Source organism: Trichechus manatus, unplaced genomic scaffold (assembly GCF_000243295.1).
Source record: "Trichechus manatus latirostris isolate Lorelei unplaced genomic scaffold, TriManLat1.0 scaffold00133, whole genome shotgun sequence".
Taxonomy (NCBI): domain Eukaryota; kingdom Metazoa; phylum Chordata; class Mammalia; order Sirenia; family Trichechidae; genus Trichechus; species Trichechus manatus.
In genome coordinates, this window is record NW_004444069.1 from 3,824,147 (window position 1) to 3,844,763 (window position 20,617).

Here is a 20,617-nt window from a genome sequence, read left to right on the forward strand (position 1 = left end):
AAAAAAAAAAAAAAAGAAAATAATACTGTGATGCTTGATAAGCAGTCTTTGTCCTCTTGCTTTAGTGATTTAATAAAGTGAAATTTACTTAATAGTCAGTATTGAAAAATTTCCTGTCGAACAAGTGTTTACTATCTTTTTACTGTAGCTGAGCTTCTTACTTTCAAGAATGTTGTATTCCCAAGGACAAAACTGGCCAATGTTTGTGCTTCTTCTCTTTGCATAACTTGCTCTACTCTTCCTTCCCATTATCATATAGTGGTTAGGCTCCAGTTTTCTAGAGCCAGACAAGTTAATTACCTTCTCATGCCTCTGTTTTCTCATCTATAAAATGGGGATAACAGTGCCTGTCTCACATGATTGTTGTAAAGAGTAAATATGCCACTATATATAAAGCAGTTAGATGATGCCTGGCCTGTACAAAGCATTCTAGAAGTGTTAGCTCTGCCTGTTTTATCTTGTGTAGAATGCTAGCACCTGTAAATTAATAAGCTTTGGTCATCTTAGAATTTATAGTCAGGATGATAAGGAATGCTGATAAAATACTATTTTTCTAGATTATTCCTTTTCATGACTGAAATAGCTGTATTTTTAAAATAGTTTTGCCATTATCAGTTTGAGTAAGAAATAAATTACCGCAGCTGTTCAGCCAGTTTCTACCTGTACCACCAGTTGCCATCAAGTCAGTTCTGATCCATAGCGACCTCATGTGTGTAAGAATAGACCTGTGCTTTCTAGGGTTTTCAGTGGCTGATTTTTCAGAAGTAACTCACCAGGACTTTCTTCCGAGGTGCCTCTGGGTGGACTTGAACCTCCAACCTTTGGTTAGCAGCTGAGCACATTAACCACTTGTACAACCCAGGGACTCCCAGCCAGTTTCTAAAGTCATTTAATTCTTTTGTCTGGAGATGATGATGATGACAGCTAGCACACTCATCCAGAACTTACCATGCTATGAGCATTTATGTATTTAATTCTCACAACAACCCTCTGAGGTAAGCACGGTTACTCTCCTCATTTAAGAGTTGAAGAGACTGAGGCACCAAAAGGGTGCTTGTTCAAATTTATACACCTAGTATATGGCAGGGGCATGATTTGAACCTGTAAGTCTGGCTCCAGAGTTCTTAACAGCTGTCACTGTCTGGTCCCTGCCCACCTCTCCAACTTCATCTTCTCCCACTCCCTTTCGATATAATTCAGCCACAGAGCATTCTGCTCCTTGAATGTCCTGCCTCAGGGCCTTTGCATTTGCTGTTACCTTGCCCAGAATGCCTGGCTTATCTTTCTGGTCAACTCAAGTGTCACCTTTCATGCCTTGTCTAAATTCTACCATCCCTGCCTCCATCACTCCTTATTACATTATCCTGTGTTCCCTTATCACAATCTGACTGCACTAGAGCAGAAAGAGGCCTTTTCTGTCATGCTCACTGTTAAATATCTGGCACCGCACTTATTAAAATTTGTTGAATGAATATAAATGGTTATGATTTTAATAATGACTTTAAAAAACCAAATCAGTTGCCATTGAATCAATTCCAACTCGTAATGACCCTATAGGACAGAGTAGAACTTCCCCATAGGGTTTCCAAGGAGCTGCTGGTAGTTCGAACTGCTGGCCTTTTGGTTAGCAGCTGTAGCTTTTAATCACTGCACCACCAGGGCTTTGATAATGACTTTAGATCACTGCACCACCAGGGCTTTGATAATGACTTTAGCTCCTTTCATTTACATATATTTGTAATCTAACTCTGTGTGTATGCATGTGGGTGCAAATGCGTGAATGTGAATATATATTCTAATCTCAGTAAAGAAGTATAGAATCACAAACATTTTCTCTTGGACTTATAATCTAACTCCAACAATAATGTCCTGATGGTGTTGTTAAGTAGATGTGAGGTGCCTATTTGTGTTTGTCTCTGAAAACATGAGTGACACATAGAAAGAAATGTGTGAGGGTTTCAGACAGTGAATGATACAGTGCCTGAAATCGATTTGTAAAAGCTAGAGCCTGAATCAGGAAATAAAATCAATTTTTTTGCTTGTTTGTTTTTGTAAATACTCGGTGTTTGGATAAAACATACACTTTTTTTTTTTTTTTAAATAATATCCTCCTCTCCTAATGTAATTGCTTTCTTCCATTGATTTAAATGAAATTGATCGCTGTAATAGCCCATCTACCACATCTCTTCAATATTACCATTGGGGAATTTGACAAAGAAATGGGGTGCTGAGAACCTGAAACAGGATCTTTGACAAAAAAGAATTATCTGTTCCCTTAGCTAAGAACTTTGGGCAGCTGTAGATGCTACAATCTTCTGTGAGGTGATGGACTCACTACCATGCTGGAGAGACCTGGCCTGGACAAGTCTCTTGTGACTTGGTTAAGTTAATGACAGTCCTTCTTGGATGCCAGTCCTGCAAGCTTGAATAGGCCACATGTTAACTGCTCTTCTTCCGGAACCCAACCTCATTCTTACCCTGTTCTGCCTTAGATAACCAGTTCAGGATGTCCATCCTAGAACGACTGGAGCAGATGGAAAGGAGGATGGCTGAGATGACGGGATCCCAGCAGCACAAGCAGGGGGCTGGAGGAGGAGGTAGCAGTGGAGGTGGCAATGGGAGTGGAAATGGAGCAAGTCAAGCTCAGGTAAGAGTCTGCGTTGACAGTCATTTCTCATTGTTGTTGAATTTTTTTGATTCATTGGAGAGGCAGTTGATCATAAGTCCCTTTGCTGCTGCTGTCATTCCTAGATTTAGACAAAAAATCCAAGGCAGTGCTCTATAGTACCTGTGCTTCTAAGTATTATAATCTGTGTATAATATAAAGAAGCCTTGGAATGTGGGCCTTCTCAGTTGTGTACCTTTGTTAATGATGGCTAAGCCTTGAGTAGGAGCCCTGGTGACACAGTGATTAAGCGCTCGCCTGCGAACCGAAAAGAATCGACTTGACAGCAGTGGGTTTGGTTATGGGTGATCCTTGAGTTATTTTTACTGATCTCAGATTTCACGACTGTTAACCTGGCAGCAGGCGTTGAGGACACCCAATTAAAAATAAAAAGTACAGGCTAAATGGCGACTCAGATCTGCTAGGACAAAGAATTAAACTGAATCTTTCTACTTTGTGTATTTTGTCCCTATTTTAAGTATAAATATAAAACAATTCAGTAATTCATAGGCCTTTTAAACTCAAGAAGATCAGTATGAAAGGGGCCCAGAGAAACAGTTTCTGTAATTATTCAGGATAGAATGACAGTGTACATTATATCATCTTTCACGTTTTTCCATAAATTCCACGAAGAATGTATTATATTGATTGCCAAGTACCGGGAAATGACCAAATATTGTTTAGAGTCCCATTAGTTTTGGGGACTTTATGTAAATTTCATCATGGAACTTCATTTTGAGAAAGTCTCTTAGCAGAAATCGCTACTTTTCAAGAGACCCTAGAGATAAAGGAACAGGTAGTGTTTCTTAACTCTGCTAGTGAATCGTTCTAAAAAGCTCAGATAATTCCCCCTCTTTCTTCAGGATAAATGATGATTTCCTTTGAACAATTACATATTTTAAGTGAACATTTTGAGTTTTATGATCCTTGTGAATATCAAGTATTAGTAATATTTTTAATAATAATCATAGGTGAAAACAAAAAATAGTATACCATACCCAAAAATCTAACCTCCTTTTTTCTTGAATTTTCTTCCTCCTTCTCCCCTGTCTTCAGAAATCAGTGGAAAAAGACTTGGCACACAGTAAACTACTATTAAGACTAAGATAGGCTTCTCTTTCACCTGATACTACTAAGTTTTATAGAAGTAGTAATCATTGTATAATATAAAATGGTTATATTAAGAGATTCCCACAACATCCTTTTCCTTTCACCAACAAAGGTGGCATATGGGCAACTGGCCTGTTATAATCTGATCCCATATCAATTGCTGTTGAATACTCTTTCATTAGTATAAATTGGTTTTGGTAAATGGCTATGTCTGCCTTATGTGATAGAGACCATGGCTGTGTTTGCTTAATGCAAATAATGACAAAAAGTTCTTTCTTTGTTCACTACCCTGTGATTTCCATGTACCCGTGAATATGATCTGATTGGCATATGTGGAGTGGTGCTGCCTGAGCCTTAGAGTCAAGGTCAGGTCACTGCATGTTTGCCCAGCTGTGCTCCTTTAAGATGTTTTTACAGCTCTGGTGAGGATGACATGACGTCCATCATCTGCCTTTTATTTTCAGAGGCATATTTTTTAGATTTAAAAATAACGAGCAATTAGGAGCAGCAATATTTCTGTAGTAATTGAATTTTATGAGGCTTATTACCGGAAAAAATACTTCTGCAACAACAGCAGAGATGAGAATTGGGCTAGAAGTGCTATTTATTTGTGGACTATTAAGCATGAAGCTGCTATCACAAAGCCTCAAATAAGCTGTTCAGGTTACCAACTTTGATTTTGTTTTTCTTCCTTTACAGCTGAACCATGGGAAGAAAGCCATATGGTTAAGCTTAATGCATTTCTCTTTCCTATATGCTTTTAGTATTGTTGTTGTTAACTGCCATCAAGTTGGCCCCCAACTCACGGAGACCCCATGCACAATGGAACAAAACACTGCCCAGTTTGGTCCTGCGCCATCCCCATGATTGCTGGGGAACAGACCGTTGTGATCCATGGGTGATATTGTTATTACTAATACTTAAACTTCAAGATCTCTCACACTTTTCCCAGTACTCTTTTGACTTTATACAAAGGACTTGACTGTTATTGGGTTGTTTTAAGTGTGTCTTTACAGGAAAAAAAAAAAAAAATCCACATGTAAGTGACTTAATTCTTCAGAAGAAGCAGGAAGTGGAAGATCCATGTGTTCCCCAAACGGCAGCATTAGGAAAGCTGCTCTGCTTTGCTTTCTCACAGAAGTTTACTACCCACAATGTTTGCTTCACCTAGGAGGCTAGAACCACATCCTTTTATAGCAGCATACACTTTTTCTGAGATGGATCAGCAGTGAGTTCATAATCAGAGTGTCAGCTGTAATAGATAGATGCTGATGTTCTTGGAGTTGTGGAAAATTACCTTGTACCACTACTGCAGATATGTGCTGCTGAGCTAAAACTAGGCACACTCTGTTCTGTTTCATGGTGTTTCTTTATTTTCAGTTTTGTATTTTCCATTTTGAGTTGCTAATCATAAGGCATTTGTTTCTCGTACATCAAAATACTGGCTTGTTGGAGGGCCTTTAAGTCATTCTGTGGTACAAAATGTCAGGTCATAATATGCACTTTTTACTTGTAGTGTGCTTCTGGGACTGGGACTTTGGGGAGCTGCTTTGAGAGCCGCGTGGTTGTTGTATGTGAGAAGATGATGAGCCGAGCCTGCTGGGCAAAATCCAAGCATTTGATCCATTCAAAGACTTTCCGTGGAATGACCCTCTTACACCTGGCTGCTGCCCAGGGTTATGCCACTCTAATCCAGACCCTCATCAAATGGCGGTAAGGCTGTGGTGCAAACGACTCATGATCGTCCTCAACATGCAACTTCTCCTTGGGCATTTCCATGAGTGGAGAGAAATCTCACCAGTCAGTAAGCTTTATAGCCCGGGAGCAAAGGGCTTGCTGTGAGGACAGTTTCCAGGGGATTTTAATGAACTCCCACCCAAGAAATACTGAACTAGATACTAAGAGAAGTTGGGCTTTGAATTTTCTTCAGGCCACTAGCCAGATGTTGGGTCCATCCCTCCCTGTGAAATTCAGGACTGTGTTTCTTCAAATCAGGGATGTTAGATGCCCAGTTTGGTTTCATCTTTGTGGGGTTTCATCACATAATGCTTTGGTATTTCCTTTTAGCATAGAATACGTTGTGCAGTAATTTCTGATGCTCTCCGTTACAGCACAAAGCATGCAGATAGCATTGATTTGGAACTGGAAGTTGACCCCTTGAATGTGGATCACTTCTCCTGTACTCCTCTGGTAAGGCATAGGTTCATTTATTCCCCTAAGGGTCTTTCCAGTTGGGCAGAGGGATATGTTATCCCCTATTGCCATCCCCCATTACCATATGGGGGCCCTGGTGGCGCAGTGGTTAAGTATTTGGTTGCTAACCAAAAGGTCAGCAGTTCGAATCCACCAGCTGCTCCTTGGAAACCCTATGGGGCGGTTCTCCTCTGTCGTATAGGGTCGCTATGAGTCAGAATTGAGTCAACGGCAACAGGTTTGTTTTTTTTATTGCCATATGACACTTATCAGAGTTACTTTGTCAAAACAAAAAATCAAACCCGTTGCTGTCGAGTGGATTCCGACTCATAGTGACCCTACAGGACAGAGTAGAACTGCCCCATAGGGAAAAAAAAAAGATACTTTGTCATGCTAATGTTTTATGACCTCATTGAGGTTGCTACTAGCCAAGACCAGCTTGTCAATTGGCAGCAATGGCAAGAACCAAATATGTTTTTAACCTCTTATTGAAAAGCTTGCTTTGTCTTTCTGTCTCTTAGATGTGGGCATGTGCTCTTGGGCACTTGGAAGCTGCTGTCGTGCTGTATAAGTGGGACCGTCGGGCCATCTCTATTCCTGACTCTCTAGGAAGGCTGCCTTTGGGGATTGCCAGGTCAAGGGGTCATGTGAAATTAGCAGAGTGTCTGGAGCACCTGCAGAGAGATGAGCAGGCTCAGCTGGGACAGAATTCCAGAATCCATTGCCCTCCAAGCGAAGAGCCTAATACAGATAGCTGGATGGCCCAGTGGCACAGTGATGCCATCAGCTCTCCAGAAATTCCCAAAGGAGTCACTGTTATTGCAAGTACCAATCCAGGTAAACATTCAAAATTACTACATTTCAGAACCTAACAGGTGTCCTGTTTGCTTTCACGCAGCTGCTCTGAGAAAAGTCCATAGGATAGTCACCTGCATTTACGTTTGTTTGTTTATTTTTTGCTGCTTCTGATTTTCCTTTTAGCTTCAAGAATGCATAGTGCCCCCAAAATCATACAGAAAGAGGCAAAAAATAAATCTATGTCCATACATAAAATACAATTTTTTGGGAGGAGGATTATCTGAATACAGTATATGCTCCTGGGGAATATTTACATAGTAGGGACGTGTCTTGAGTTCCGGCTTTGCACTTTGTGTCAGGCATAGAGAAAGTGTTAATTCTTTAGGATTCCTAATTTTATCGCCTGTCCTGACTATCCTTTCTACTGTACTTTTCAGAGCTGAGAAGACCTCGGTCTGAACCCTCTAATTACTACAGCAGTGAGAGCCACAAAGATTATCCAGCTCCCAAAAAGCATAAATTGAACCCTGAGTACTTCCAGGCAAGGCAGGAGAAGCTGCTTTCCACTGCACTGAGTCTGGAACAGCCAAATATCAGGAAGCAGAGCCCTAGTTCTAAGCAGTCTGTCCCTGAGACAATCAGCCCCAGTGAAGGAGTGAGGGACTACAGCCGGGAACTCTCCCCTCCCACTCCAGAGACTGCAGGATTCCAAGCCTCTGGATCTCAGCCTGTAGTAAAGTGGAATTCCAAAGATCTTTACATTGGTGTGTCTACAGTACAGGTGACTGGAAATCCGAAGGGGACCAGTGTAGGAAAGGATGCAACACCTTCACAGGTGCGTCCACGGGAACCAATGAGTGTCCTGATGATGGCTAACAGAGAGGTGGTGAATACAGAGATGGGGTCCTACCATGATAGTGCAGAAAACGAAGAATGCTCACAACCCATGGATGATATACAGGTAAGACTGCAGAGGCTGGTGCGACATAGCTTCCTTGAGCTTTACGGTCAATTTCAACGGTCATTAATCCTCTCACCAGTGAAGAGTTAGAAGCCTGGCCTTATGTATAAGAATGTTGGAGTGTCTTCTCTACTTGGGACTGCATTTTCACTCATTGAATCAAGCACTGGGAATAGAGCTTAAATACCAGGGCCCAGGTGTCATCAAAGCCTTCTCTCTCTGTACCAGCTTCCTCTCTCCTTGCATCCAGAGTGACTGATTTCACTGTTTTAATGATTAATTGTTCTAGAGTTAAGGCCCTGAGATGAGCTAGAACAGGAAGCCTATAGATATAATTTTAATCTAAGTGACTTTGGTTGGCATAGCCATCATGTAGTCATCGTAAAGGGCACATCTGGGGTCAGGTTCTCATAAGATAACAGTAAAATGTTCCTAAAGCTGATAATTGACTGCCCTTATATTAAATCTCGGCGCCCAGGTGACGCGGTGGTTAAGAGCTCGGCTGCTAACCAAAAGTTTGGCAGTTCGAATCCACCAGCCACTCCTTGGAAACTGTATAAGGGCAGTTCTACTCTGTCCTATAGGTCTCTATGAGTTGGCATCGACTAGACAGCAATGAGTTTTTTTCTTTTTTTTTTTTTTTTGTGGGGGTAGCAGTGGGGCGGTTTATATTAAATGTAGAAAATCCAGAATCCTTTTAGGGCATTAAACTTGTCTAGATCAAGAGACTATGTATGAAGTAAACCTGAGTTTGGGCTATTAAGTGAGTGAATTCCATTAATTAAAATATACTGTATAGGGTGAGACCAGAAGTACAACCTAAGAACATGGGTTTGACTCCTTCTCTTTTCAACTTCCCATTGATATAACCCAAAACAAATATAAAAGGAACAACTTCACCCCCACTGGGAATTCAGCAGGGTACCTGTGCTTATAGAAATGATGCTGGGAGAGGGAGGGGCATGGAGAAGAGTGCCAAGTCACCTGCACCACCAAACCCTACAGCTTGGAAGAAGCCTGCTTGCCAGCTCAGCTCTTTCCCCACCACCACAGGGAATGTACTCACTCTCTCATCCTGCCAAATTGACCCTCACTTGCTTAGCCAGAGTAGGGGAAGGGGGAGTAAGAGATCTCATATAGTGGCCAGCATACCTAGGGAGAGGTCTGATTGTTGAACTACTGCTGTTCATTGCATGCCAGGGGACTCTTCCTGCCAGCCCTCTGCTGTTTACCACAGGATGAGAATCATGACTACTCAGTCTGCCATTATAGTCCAGAAGAAGCCTTAGACAATATTAAACAAATGAGTGTGGCTTTGTGCCAGTAAAACTTTACAGGTAGTCCTCGACTTACGACGGGGCTCTGTTCCGATGACTCCGGCATAAGTCGGTTCTGACATAAATATCTTAAATTTTTTTTTAAATTTTTATTATTATTGCCTTTTATTATCAGTATCTTTATAAACCCGATCTTTGTCTTTAGGGGTTGGCGTGAGCATGATAACATCAGCAAGTTACGCGCTGCAACATTGTATGTAGTACGTATTACTAATGATAAGATGTGGGGAAAAAAAAACCGGATGGTTGTAAGTGCGGTTCGTTGTAACTGGAATTCATTGTAAGTCAGGGACTACCTGTATTTACGAAAACAGCTGGCTGGATTCGGCCTAATAATGGTTTGCCAAACCCTGTTTTTGACGATTCCTGATGGAACCTATACCAGATATCAATACTTAGCAATCTAGAACCATATTTATAAATATAAACCACCAAAAACCAAACTTCGTGCTGTTGAGTCGATTCTGACTCATAGCGACCCTATAAGACAGAGTAGAACCAGCCCTATAGGGTTTCCAAGGAGCAGGTGGTGGATTCGAACTGCTGAACTTTTGGTTAGCAGCCATAGTTCTTAACCACTATGCCACCAGGGCTCCATAAATATAAACATGTAATAATAAATCACCAAACCATGATGAAAATCTACGACTCAAAGGAGGGTTACGTGTTCCCTTAGCTGCATGTTGTTGTTAGGTGCTGTCAAATTGATTCATAGCAACCCCATGCACAACAGAACAAAATATCGCCCCATCCTGCACCATCCCCACAGTTGTTGCTGTGTTTGAGCCCATTGTTGTAGCCACTGTGTCAGTCCATCTCATTAAGAGTTTTCCTCTTTTTTACTGACCCTGTACTTTACCACATACGATATCCTTCTCCAGGGACTGGTCCCTCCTGATAGCATGTCCAAAGTATGTAAGACGAAGTCTCACCATCCTCCCTTCTAAGGAGCATTGTGGCTGTACTTCCAAAACAGATTTGTTCGTTCTTCTGGTAGTCCATGGTACATTCAGTATTCTTCAACAACACCATAATTCAAAGGCGTCAATTCTTCTTTGGTCTTTCTTATTCACTGTCCAGCATTTGCGTGCATATGAGGGGATTGAAAATACAGTGGCTTGGGTCAGGCATAACTTAGTCTTGAAAGTGACCTCTTTGCTTTTAAACACTTGAAAGAGGTCTTTGCAGCAGATTTGCCCAGTGCAGTACGTCATTTGATTTCTTGACTGCTGCTTCCATGGGGGTGGGAAATCAAGAAGAGTATTATCATGAATGGCTTAGTTCAATCATGATTTCTCCCCTGGGGTTCAGCACATTGCTGCTCCCTGCAAAAATGGAGTTCTCTAGGCAAGGTAAAAGGGGGGACTTCCTGTTGGTTAGGCCACTAATAGTGTCACCACATTAATATTACAACTTACTATAGAACTGCCTGATCTTAATATCATTAATTGGTTGATCCTAGCTGAGAGTAGAGACTGGGCACAAGCCAGAAGTTGTTCAAGACTTGAGTAAAGGATATGGAGATATCAGGTCTGAGGAGCTCTGCATTTTCAGGTGGATTATGTAATAACCTTAAAATGATGTTTTAGTAAATTGGATTGAGATGTAGGGGCGTGGAGAGAGGACTGGATAACTTCTAAGGTTCCTTTCCAACCTAAGTGTTCTGATTCCAGGTGAACATGATGACCTTGGCAGAACACATTATTGAAGCCACACCTGACCGAATTAAGCAGGAGAATTTTGTGCCCATGGAGTCCTCAGTGTTGGAAAGAACAGATACTGCTGCTATTAGCAGTACAATGAGCTGGCTGGCCAGTTACCTAGCTGATGTCGATCATCTGCCAAATGCTGCCCAGATCAGGTCAGTAAAATTCCATGGGTCACAACCTAGGATAGATTCCCAGGTTTCACTGGAGTAATGGGAGACTACTTATATTTGATGAATGTTATATGACATGAGACCTTAAATTAAGGAAGGAAAAGATAGCATTAGGACTTGTCCCTTTCCACTTTTGAAGCTCAGCTCATGTCCTTACCTCGTCAATGATTTTTCTCCCCATATCAAAGCACGTAAGATAATGTATCATAGTTCTGTTTTTTTCCCCCAATTCAACTGAAATTTCATGAGGGCAGGACAGTGTACTTAGTGGGTTTAGTATTTAATAAATACTAAATAGTAATAAACTCATAATGGAGTCCCTGGGTGGTGCAAATGGTTAATGTGTTCAGCTTCTAACTGAATGGTTGGAAGGTCAAGTCCATCCAGAGGCATGTTGGAAGAAAGGCCTGGTGATCTACTTCCAAAAAATCAGTCATTGAAAACCCTATGGAGTGCAGTTCTACTCTGACACACGGGTTGCCATGAGTTGGAGTAGATTGGTTTTAAACTCATCATAGGTAAGCACTTACTATTAACTGACTTAATTGAAGGATGGTTAAAGTACTGAGCATGTTTAGCAACTTACCTGACTGAATGAAGGCATATTCTTAATAGTCCACAGTGGCTTCTGGTGGATACCATCTTGTTTTTAGGTAATAATTAGGGAATTGTACAAGTCAGTCATTAATCACTTCTGTTTCTCGTCTTGTTTCAGAAGTGCATATAACGAGCCTCTAACCCCTTCTTCTAATACCAGCTTGAGCCCTGTAGGCTCTCCCATCAGTGAAATAGCTTTCGAGAAACCTAGCCTTCCCTCAGCAGCAGACTGGTCTGAATTCCTGAGTGCATCTACCAGTGAGAAGGTAGAGAATGAGTTTGCTCAGCTAACTCTGTCTGATCATGAACAGAGAGAACTCTATGAAGCTGCCAGGCTTGTCCAGACAGCTTTCCGGAAATACAAGGTAAAAGAGAGTCTTGATGTTGTGTGACATTTTTAAGATCAGGGATGATGGATGAAGTCAAAATCATCCAAACTAGAACATGTAGCGTTTCTTTTTCTCTTTTTTCCTCTGAGTTTATAGGACTTTTAGTTCTATTACATTAATAATTAATAATTTCAGAAGCTTTAGTAAAATAAAACTAACCAGTAGTGTGATGGTTACCACCGTCTGAGCTTACTTACTGTTGGTAATGGTAATGGGTATTTAGTTAATGTAAAGTAAGTTGATACTTCTGTCACAGTAAATTTCTGACCTAAAGTAGGAGTTTCTAATGGGAGGCCTGTGGACAGAGTTCAGGCAGCCCACGAACTTCTAAAATTACATGGTAAAGCTTCTGTATATGCAGTTTTGGTGGGGAGAGGGTTGATTGCCTTCTTCAGATTCTCAAAGGGGTGTTTGACCTCCCAAAAAGCCATTAGTCATTGATCCTAAAGTGGAGTAGCCGTGGTTGTCTTAAGAAAGACAATTGAGATCTGGCAATTTATAAGGACAAATAATACAATACCTATTTGTTAAATACTTTTAAAATGAGTATTTTTAGCCCTCCTCCCACTCAAGTATCATGGTTTTATTTAGAAGGAAGACTAGTTGAAGGTTTAGCCTATAAATTCATTTTTCCTAATTTATATTTACAACTAATTATTACAGTATTTTGGTAAACTGGGCTCTTAGTTCTGAGACAGTTGAAATCAATGAGTAATGACTTATGTAAGTTTTAAGAAAGTTGACATTTCTTATATTAAAATCATTGCCGCTTTTGTCCGTCTCACTTCACCCTTCAGGGCCGACCCTTGAGGGAACAGCAAGAAGTAGCTGCTGCTGTCATTCAGCGTTGTTATAGGAAATACAAACAGGTAAAGCACAGTTTTGTGTCACACTAGGAGACTGCTCTGCCAAGACCACACCAGACCACTAGGATTCTGGTGTGTAGTTTGGCAAGAGAGCACTACATCCAGTACTTAATTACCAAGAGTAAATTTGAATTGCCTTGATTAAAAGCCAGAGGAAGATGTTCCAGAGAAATCCAAACGAACCATCTTCAACTAAACGGATGCCACAAAATAATTTTTGTTCAAATGTTTGGCTTTTTAGTTATTATCACCTCCCCGAGATATAGTCTGATACAAAGAAAAGTGTGTTTGAAGTGAGGATCTGTGTTCTAGTATTTTTACCTACAGAACTCTAGGGAATTTGATAGAGTGATTGGAGATGGTAAATACTGGCTATTCCCTTTAACATTGAACTTTATGATCTTTGGCCATTTTTTCTTTTCAGCATCTACTTAACCCATTTTTAAATGAAGGCTTATAAAAATCTTTGAAAATCTTAAGCTTAGAACATGTTAAACAACTTTTGTATTCCTTAGTTAAAAGTTGTAAGACTATCTGAGTACTCTGTCATGCAGAATGATTATTTTCCAAAATAACCTGTAGGGTTACATAATTACCATTAAAAAAGGAAAAAAAAAGAACTAATGTTTGTTGAATCTTTAGTGTTACTAGAGCTTGTAGGTACAACATCTCATTTACTCTTTACAATTATTTGAAGTAAATAGTTTTATTTCCAATTTATAGATGAAGAAGCTGAGGCTCAGAGAAATTAACTAAATTTCGTTGAGGTGGTTATAAAATGTAAAAAATAGCCGAACTGAGTTTTTTAAAATTATTATTGTGGTGAAAATACACACACCAAACGTTCACCAATTCAGCAGTTTCTACATGTGAAATTCACTGACATTGATTACATTCTTCATGTTGTACAATTATCATTATCCTTTTCCAAGTTATTCCACCACCGTTAACATAAACTCACTGCCCAGTAAGCAAACCAAAACCAAAACTAAAACCAAAAAAACTAAACCAGTTGCCATTAAGTTAATTCTGACTTATGGCAACCCCATGTGTGCACTATAGAACTGCACTCTATAGAGTTTTCAAGACGATGACATTTTGGAAGTAGGTCTCCAGGCCTTTCTTCCCTAGGTGCATCCTGGTGGGTTTGAACTGCCAACCTTTCAATCAGTAGTTGAGCACTTAACCTATTGCACCACCCAAGAATTCCTCTCATAAGCAGAAACTCCCCTAATTGAGTTTTGACTTGTTCATGTGATAAAGTTCAGTATTGCCAGTAGATTATAATACCTTTTACTGAGTTGTGCGTTGCATAGATTTTAATTTTTATTTAAGGAAGAATAAATGCTAAGATGTGTAATAAAAAACCAGTTGCCGTCAAGTCAATTCCGACTCATGGTGACCCGTGTGTGTCAGAGTAGAACTGTGCTCCATTGGGTTTTTAATAGCTGATTTTTTTTGGAAGTAGATCGCCAGGCCTTTCTTCCAAGGCACCTCTTGGTGGACTCGAAGTGCCAACCTTTTGGTTAGCAGTCAGGCACCTAACCATTTATGCCACATGGAAATATGGGATTGTGTTCTCTTGTTATGATCTATGTCTTGCTTTGTTCTATGGTATGGGTTGCCATTTTCTCCAGTTTCTCTAGGATTAAGTCCTGTTAATGAGGGAGAAACCTCAAGCTTATAGCCAATTGAGTTCATGATCCCAGAGAATGAAGGTTTATTGTGTGAACGCTGACACCACAGTACTATAGCTCTATAACAGGGAGCTGTACTGGTTTCTGTTTGATAAGCAGGCTTCACATTAGTGATATGCAGCATTGAAGTTTGAAGTATGACTGCAACAGGTATTTATTCCAAAATATGAGGGGGTCTTTTTTTTTTTTTTTTTTTTTTCCGTTAACGCCCCTCCCAAAGAAGTGTCATCTACAGCTAGGAAGATGGGAGATATTATTTTTTAGAGAAGTTAATATAGCCAGGTTGCCTTTTTCTTTTGGTTGGGAGTTTTATTGGTTCTGGTTTTTAATTTCATTCTATTCAGCAATCTAACATTAATCTTGTATTTTCTGTTTCTCCCCCAAGCTGACATGGATAGCCTTGAAGGTAATGATAAACCCAAGTCCTCTCACAAACCATTCCACCAGAGTCACAGACTTCACACCCATTACCAACCCAGAGAAGAGCCGTTAAGATGGCACATTCATGAAATAGACATACTGAAACTCAGTGTACCTATTCTCTGGGGGCCAAGTAGTTAGTCATTTGGAGTGTGTTTTGTCCTTAATAATACTTGGACATTTGCTTGGCTAGTGGCAATCTAAAGAATCCATCCTGTTAGCCTGTTCCTGTGGGCCCAGTGTGTCACACAGTAAATTGACCTTTTTAGCTATGTGTTCACTGTGGTCCAGCAGATTCTGAGTATGCAGTGTATAGAGGCCAAGATGATGAAAATCACAGAGGCCCTGAAGGATACAGGACTTTTGTATAAATGAAAATGAAGAGTGGGTCAGATAAGACTAAAGCAGATCCTCTCAGAATTGTCCTGTTTCTTGGACATTCTGAGAAGTCATTGTCCTTCCCTCATTCTGCCACCTCATACATCGAGACACACCCTTGGCACAGGCATTTTCTGAGAATGCTTTTCCCTACAATGGTAAGTTGCCTTCTTGTAGGAAAAGGACTTCGCTGTTACTTCTTGCCCCTAGAGTCATATTCTATTTCATAGAAATTTGGACATAGCATTTTTAAAATATAGAGAGCTCTGTATTTTTAGTGCCTGGAGACTGGTATTGAAGAGAACTCATTCTCCCGCTCCCTCATCCCCCGCTTTTATAGCTCTGCGGCAGGCTGGGTGGAGGGCTGCTGGTATTAGCTCCTGAGCAGTCCTCAGCTCTGTGACAACCTGTCGGGCTTCGTTGCTTCACCGCTGTGTTGGTCTTACAAGTGTTCATCTCTCGCAGGTTAAAATAGCTTTAAGGTGTCAGCGTTTCATGATAAGCCTTGTATTTGGGACCCTGTAACTCAGTCAGAAATTTGTGATATGGAGTGATAGAAATCAGATGCTGACTGCTAAGTAGAATTTATATATGATGGGAGTTGGGAGGCATAAAAAAGGTTCATTAAAATTATTTCAAAATTGGTAAATATTAATCTTAAACATTTAAAATTTTACTTCCTAAATATGACTTTAAGATTTGTAAATATCTAAGCTTATTATTTTTTGAAATTATTTTTGCAAGGAGGGCAATTACAGCAAAATATTTTGATATTTGGGGAAAAGGTACATTTAAAACAATGCATTGTCTGAGGGCGACCCTTAAAGTATTATTTTGCATTTTGGAAAGGTAGGTGAAAAGATTCCTAGTTTGTCTCTTAGTGATGTAAACCCCAAATAGAGAATATGATAATAAAGGGGAAAAAGTAGTCACTCTTCCTTGTCAATAATCTCAAAGGACACACAAACTTGTGTGGCTCCTGTTGTTACTTTTCTGCTTATTCTTGTTTCCCCTGCAGTACGCACTTTATAAAAAGATGACACAGGCTGCCATCCTTATCCAGAGCAAATTCCGAAGTTACTATGAACAAAAAAAGTTCCAGCAGAGCCGACGTGCTGCTGTGCTGATCCAGAAGTATTACCGGAGCTATAAGAAGTGTGGCAAAAGACGGCAGGCTCGCCGGACAGCTGTAATTGTACAACAGAAACTCAGGTGGGTTGAGAAGGTTTCATGGAGGTAAAGCCATCTAGGGAAAAGAACTCTGATTTAGCTGAAAAAATTGTCCTGTGCTTCCAGCTGGCATTAGGGTCTTTTCAGATCATTCTAGGTATTGTGACTTTGTATAGTTATGCCTGTCTACCAGTCTGTTTTTGTCTGTTTAGCTCCTCCCTGTATCACCCCATCCCCACAATTATTTTGGTGTCTCCACCCAATTTCAACTTATACCAGAATTTGGCAGGACCAAAAAGGGTGACCCTGTCTAAATTACAGAGTTATCACATCTAAGACCTCAGTAGAATAATTTAAAAAAAAACAAAAACCCATTGTCATCCAGTCGATTCCAACTCAGTAGAACTTCCCCGTAGGGTTACCAAGGCTGTAAATCTTTATGGAAGCAGACTGCCACATCTTTCTCCCACGGAGCAGCTGGTGGGTTCGAACCTGTGACCCTTCGGTTAGCAGCTGAGTGCTTAACCACTGTGCCACCAGGGCTTCTGAAAGAGTGATCAGGGTGAAGCTGTTGCTTTTTAGAGAGCATAATGAGAGCTTTTAGTCAAGTAAAAGACATTGATAAAATAAATTTACAAAATAACACCCCCAAAGAGAGTATCAAACTCAGGAGAAACGATTTCAAAGCTAAGAAAACCTGCCTAATGCCTTTTTCAACGAAATGAGCTTATAAGGAGTCATGAAGGGACATTGAAGTGACATCTTATTTTCAGTCTTTATATTGTCTCCCACGGAACTAGGTAAAAGCGCTTACACGCTCCCTCCTTCCTTCTCTCCCAGAGAGGCCTCAACGCAGTCCTAGAAAAGCAGCCTGTGCTTGCGCTGTCGGATTTGCCCAGTGAACTGTTGCATTAAGAGGCCTCTCACCGCTGACCTGTTTTCATCTTGTGCATATTAGGCTTCACGGAACCCTTCTTGTGACAATAATCCTCTGACTTTTTCAGGAGCAGTTTGCTAACCAAAAAGCAGGACCAAGCTGCTCGAAAAATAATGAGGTTTCTACGCCGCTGCCGCCACAGGTACATTCATCCTCATCTGTACATTTTGCTCATCAAGAATGACAAAACAGTGCTAATCTTCTTAACCAGTCATTAACATCCATGTAAAGCTAATCCCCCCAGCAAATAACCAGGGTAAACGTCCCAGATTACAATAGGGTAATAGCACTCTTTAAGTAGGGACTAAATTGCTGCTATTGTAACTATGGTAACTGTTTCAGACTGTGCTATCTGTGTTGAACAGTGGAGATTCCTGCCAGTGTTTTTCTGTTTTCATTTGGCTGTATGCACAACTTAGGTGGACTAGCTTTTCATTCCAAGTTTCTCTTTCGTTTATGGTTGATATGCCATATTGTAGTATGGTCTTCACCCTGAGCCCTACTGTGCTGATATGTATCCAAACAGAGAAATAAACAGAGTTTCTATTCTGAAGGGAAGGAAAGAAAACCATGGAAGCCGACTTCTATCCAGGTTTTCCGATGTAGAATTTCCACTTGAATAGCTGGTGCCCTCTGCTGGTTATATAATAACTAGCATGCTCGGTTATTAACTAAAGCTAGTCTGTGATGAGGGACAGGAGAAGATAATTACTGAAATAAAATTATGCAGGCAAGGAAGGACGTCTGAGGTCATAGGGAATTTTCAGTGAGAAGAAGATGGGCTCCTGGAACTCAAGCATTCCACAGAGATACAACATTTTCTCATGGAGTTAAGCTGGAGTAGTGTCTCCTTATTTCCTCCAGTCTGGAGCTTTCTTTAAGGAGACTAGGTTCTTAGATTTTGGGGGACCTGGTGAGAAGTGTTTTGTTTTCTTTATGTAGGTTAATATTCCAGTCTGACATCTGTGACAGTGGCCATCTGCACTGTGTTTATATGACCTTCCTTGTGGTTTGGTGATTTCACAGCATCAGGAGCTGTGCAGTCTGTAGAACCAAACTTTGCGGCAGGCTCTTTAATGTCGTATTTTCTCCTCCTAGTTAACTGTACCCAAAGCCCTAATGTTCACATTCAGTTTCATTCCTCAGAGGTTTTGTTTTGCTTTAGTTTTTCTTACTCCTAAAACTGTCTCGTTGCTAACTTTGAAAATATTTTGCCTTTGAGACTTAATAGGGTTTAACTGCTTACTTTTGTCTCTGCTTAAATCCACAAAAGAATTTATTTATATGACTGTAGAAAGAAACATGCACAGCCACTGCAATAACAATTATGAAAACTTTAAGAAAAGCATTCCTTTAGGATAGAACTGGCGTTCTCCAGCTGGAATGCTGAGAAACAACCTCAGGGACACTGACCATATGCCTCAGCAGCCCATTTGCTCTCTACTATGTGGTGATTGGGGGACTTTCCCCCCATAATTACTAACAAATGAGACACCATTACCAGTACTTTAAAATAGGAAGTCCTGTTAGGAAATGCATATCAAAACATGGGGTGTGGTGATGAGGTAGTACAATTAATTCTATAAGGTCTACCAGAAGTCAGTCTTATTTCTTTATCATTCAGTCATACCTTTTACCTAGCATTAGCTTAACTACGGAGCCCTGGTGGCACAGTGGCTAAGCGTTCTGCTGATAACCAAAAAGTCAGCAGTTCAAATCCACCAGCTGCTCCTTGGAAACCCTATGGGGCAGTTCTACTCTGTCCTATAGGGTCACTATGAGTTGGAATCGACTTGCTGGCAACAGGTTTTTTGGTTTTAGTGTACTTATAGCCAAAGAGTAGCTGATTTTCTCTATTTGGTGGAAATCCCAAGGGCTTACATAGGCTCTTACCCTTAAGTTCGTATGTATGCTTAGGCTCCTTTTTTCCCTTTGCTTCTTACCTGTACAATGAGAAGATTCTTCAGCGCTGGAACCATGTAGACTCGGACTCCTTTCAGGAGAAGCACATGGGCACCTCTTCTTTCATGAGACTGTGGTTAATTTTCCAGACAGATTTTATTTTTAAAAATATTACATTAACGTGGTTCTTTAGGGCACTTCAAACAAACTAGAGTGTTTACACGTTAAATTCTACTATACTTTTTTTCCTGATTTCTTCTAGTCTTATCATCAAAATCTGACATATACAAAGTCTCACATGCTATACATATGTGTAGCAATGATTTTGAGCAAAATGGCGTGAATTCCCACACTCACTTTCTTTTTTTGCCAAAGCAGTGCCTTGAGTTTACACTGGGTGAGTTGAGAGGGTAAGATACTTAAACAAAATAAAGGCATAAAAGGCTGCCTCCCAAAGTAAGCTGAACAAAGAAATCTTTTTACTCTTGTTTTAGAGTTACTTTTATAAACCACTTAGGAGCCCTGGTGGTGCAGTGATTAAGTGCTTGGCTGCTAACCGAAAGGTTGGTGGTTCGAACCCACCAGCTGCTCTGCAGTAGAAAGATACGGCAGCCTGCTTCCATAAAGATTATAGCCTTGAAAACCCTATGGGGCAGTTTTGCTCTGTCCTGTAGGGTCACTGTGAGACTCAACGGCAGTGTGTTTGGTTTTGGGGTTTCTTTTTTTTTGTAAACCCAATAGAGAAGAATTTCATGAAGATTTTTCCTTTCTTGGGTTCATATTTTAACTAGGAAAAACCTCATAAGAATGCTAACAAGAAGATTTGAAGAGAACATCAGATTATGGGCTCTGAATTTCTGTTCATTATTTGGAATGAAATAAAGACTACTGTCGGCACTTTACTTGCCTTTTATAGTTCAGAGGTAGAAAAATGTGTAGGCAAATTTTAATAACCTTTGCATACTGAAGGTATAAGTATTCATTTCCCATCCTATATATTCAATTTAGGAATTTGAAGAAGTCCTGAAAATCTATCCAAATCTTTTCCCAAAAGTTTGTTTTAAAATCATATTTTCCCTAGGATATATGTAACCCTGTTTCCAGTCTGTATTATTTAATATTAAGAAAAAAGTGTCATGTTTACTGTCTCTTAGAGGCATTAAAATCTATATTAAAAGAGAAAAGCTCATATGACACCCCCTCAAAAGGTAGGTAGGTAGTGGCTTCAATAATCTATAAGAAATGTCCCATTTCTTCAGGATTTTGCTAAGTTATATGACCCCTACATTTTTATACTTAAAAATAAGTTGATGAATTT

At 40.3% G+C, this 20,617-nt stretch overlaps 1 protein-coding gene across 2 annotated transcripts in view; it reads left to right on the plus strand.

The window, feature by feature from the left end:
- Positions 1-20,617, plus strand: part of CAMTA1 (calmodulin binding transcription activator 1) — a 1,148,791-nt gene that overhangs the window by 1,115,429 nt on the left and 12,745 nt on the right. The window contains exons 12-22 of one of the 2 annotated variants that reach the window (XM_023739374.1): positions 2,493-2,647; positions 5,292-5,488; positions 5,887-5,965; positions 6,490-6,805; positions 7,204-7,727; positions 10,738-10,925; positions 11,659-11,905; positions 12,727-12,798; positions 14,878-14,898; positions 16,309-16,502; positions 17,465-17,539. In XM_023739374.1, the coding sequence (XP_023595142.1) occupies positions 2,493-2,647; positions 5,292-5,488; positions 5,887-5,965; positions 6,490-6,805; positions 7,204-7,727; positions 10,738-10,925; positions 11,659-11,905; positions 12,727-12,798; positions 14,878-14,898; positions 16,309-16,502; positions 17,465-17,539 (2,068 nt within the window). Of the gene's footprint in view, positions 1-2,492; positions 2,648-5,291; positions 5,489-5,886; positions 5,966-6,489; positions 6,806-7,203; positions 7,728-10,737; positions 10,926-11,658; positions 11,906-12,726; positions 12,799-14,877; positions 14,899-16,308; positions 16,503-17,464; positions 17,540-20,617 lie in introns of those variants that run through there. The other variant, XM_023739375.1, reaches the window with a different exon arrangement.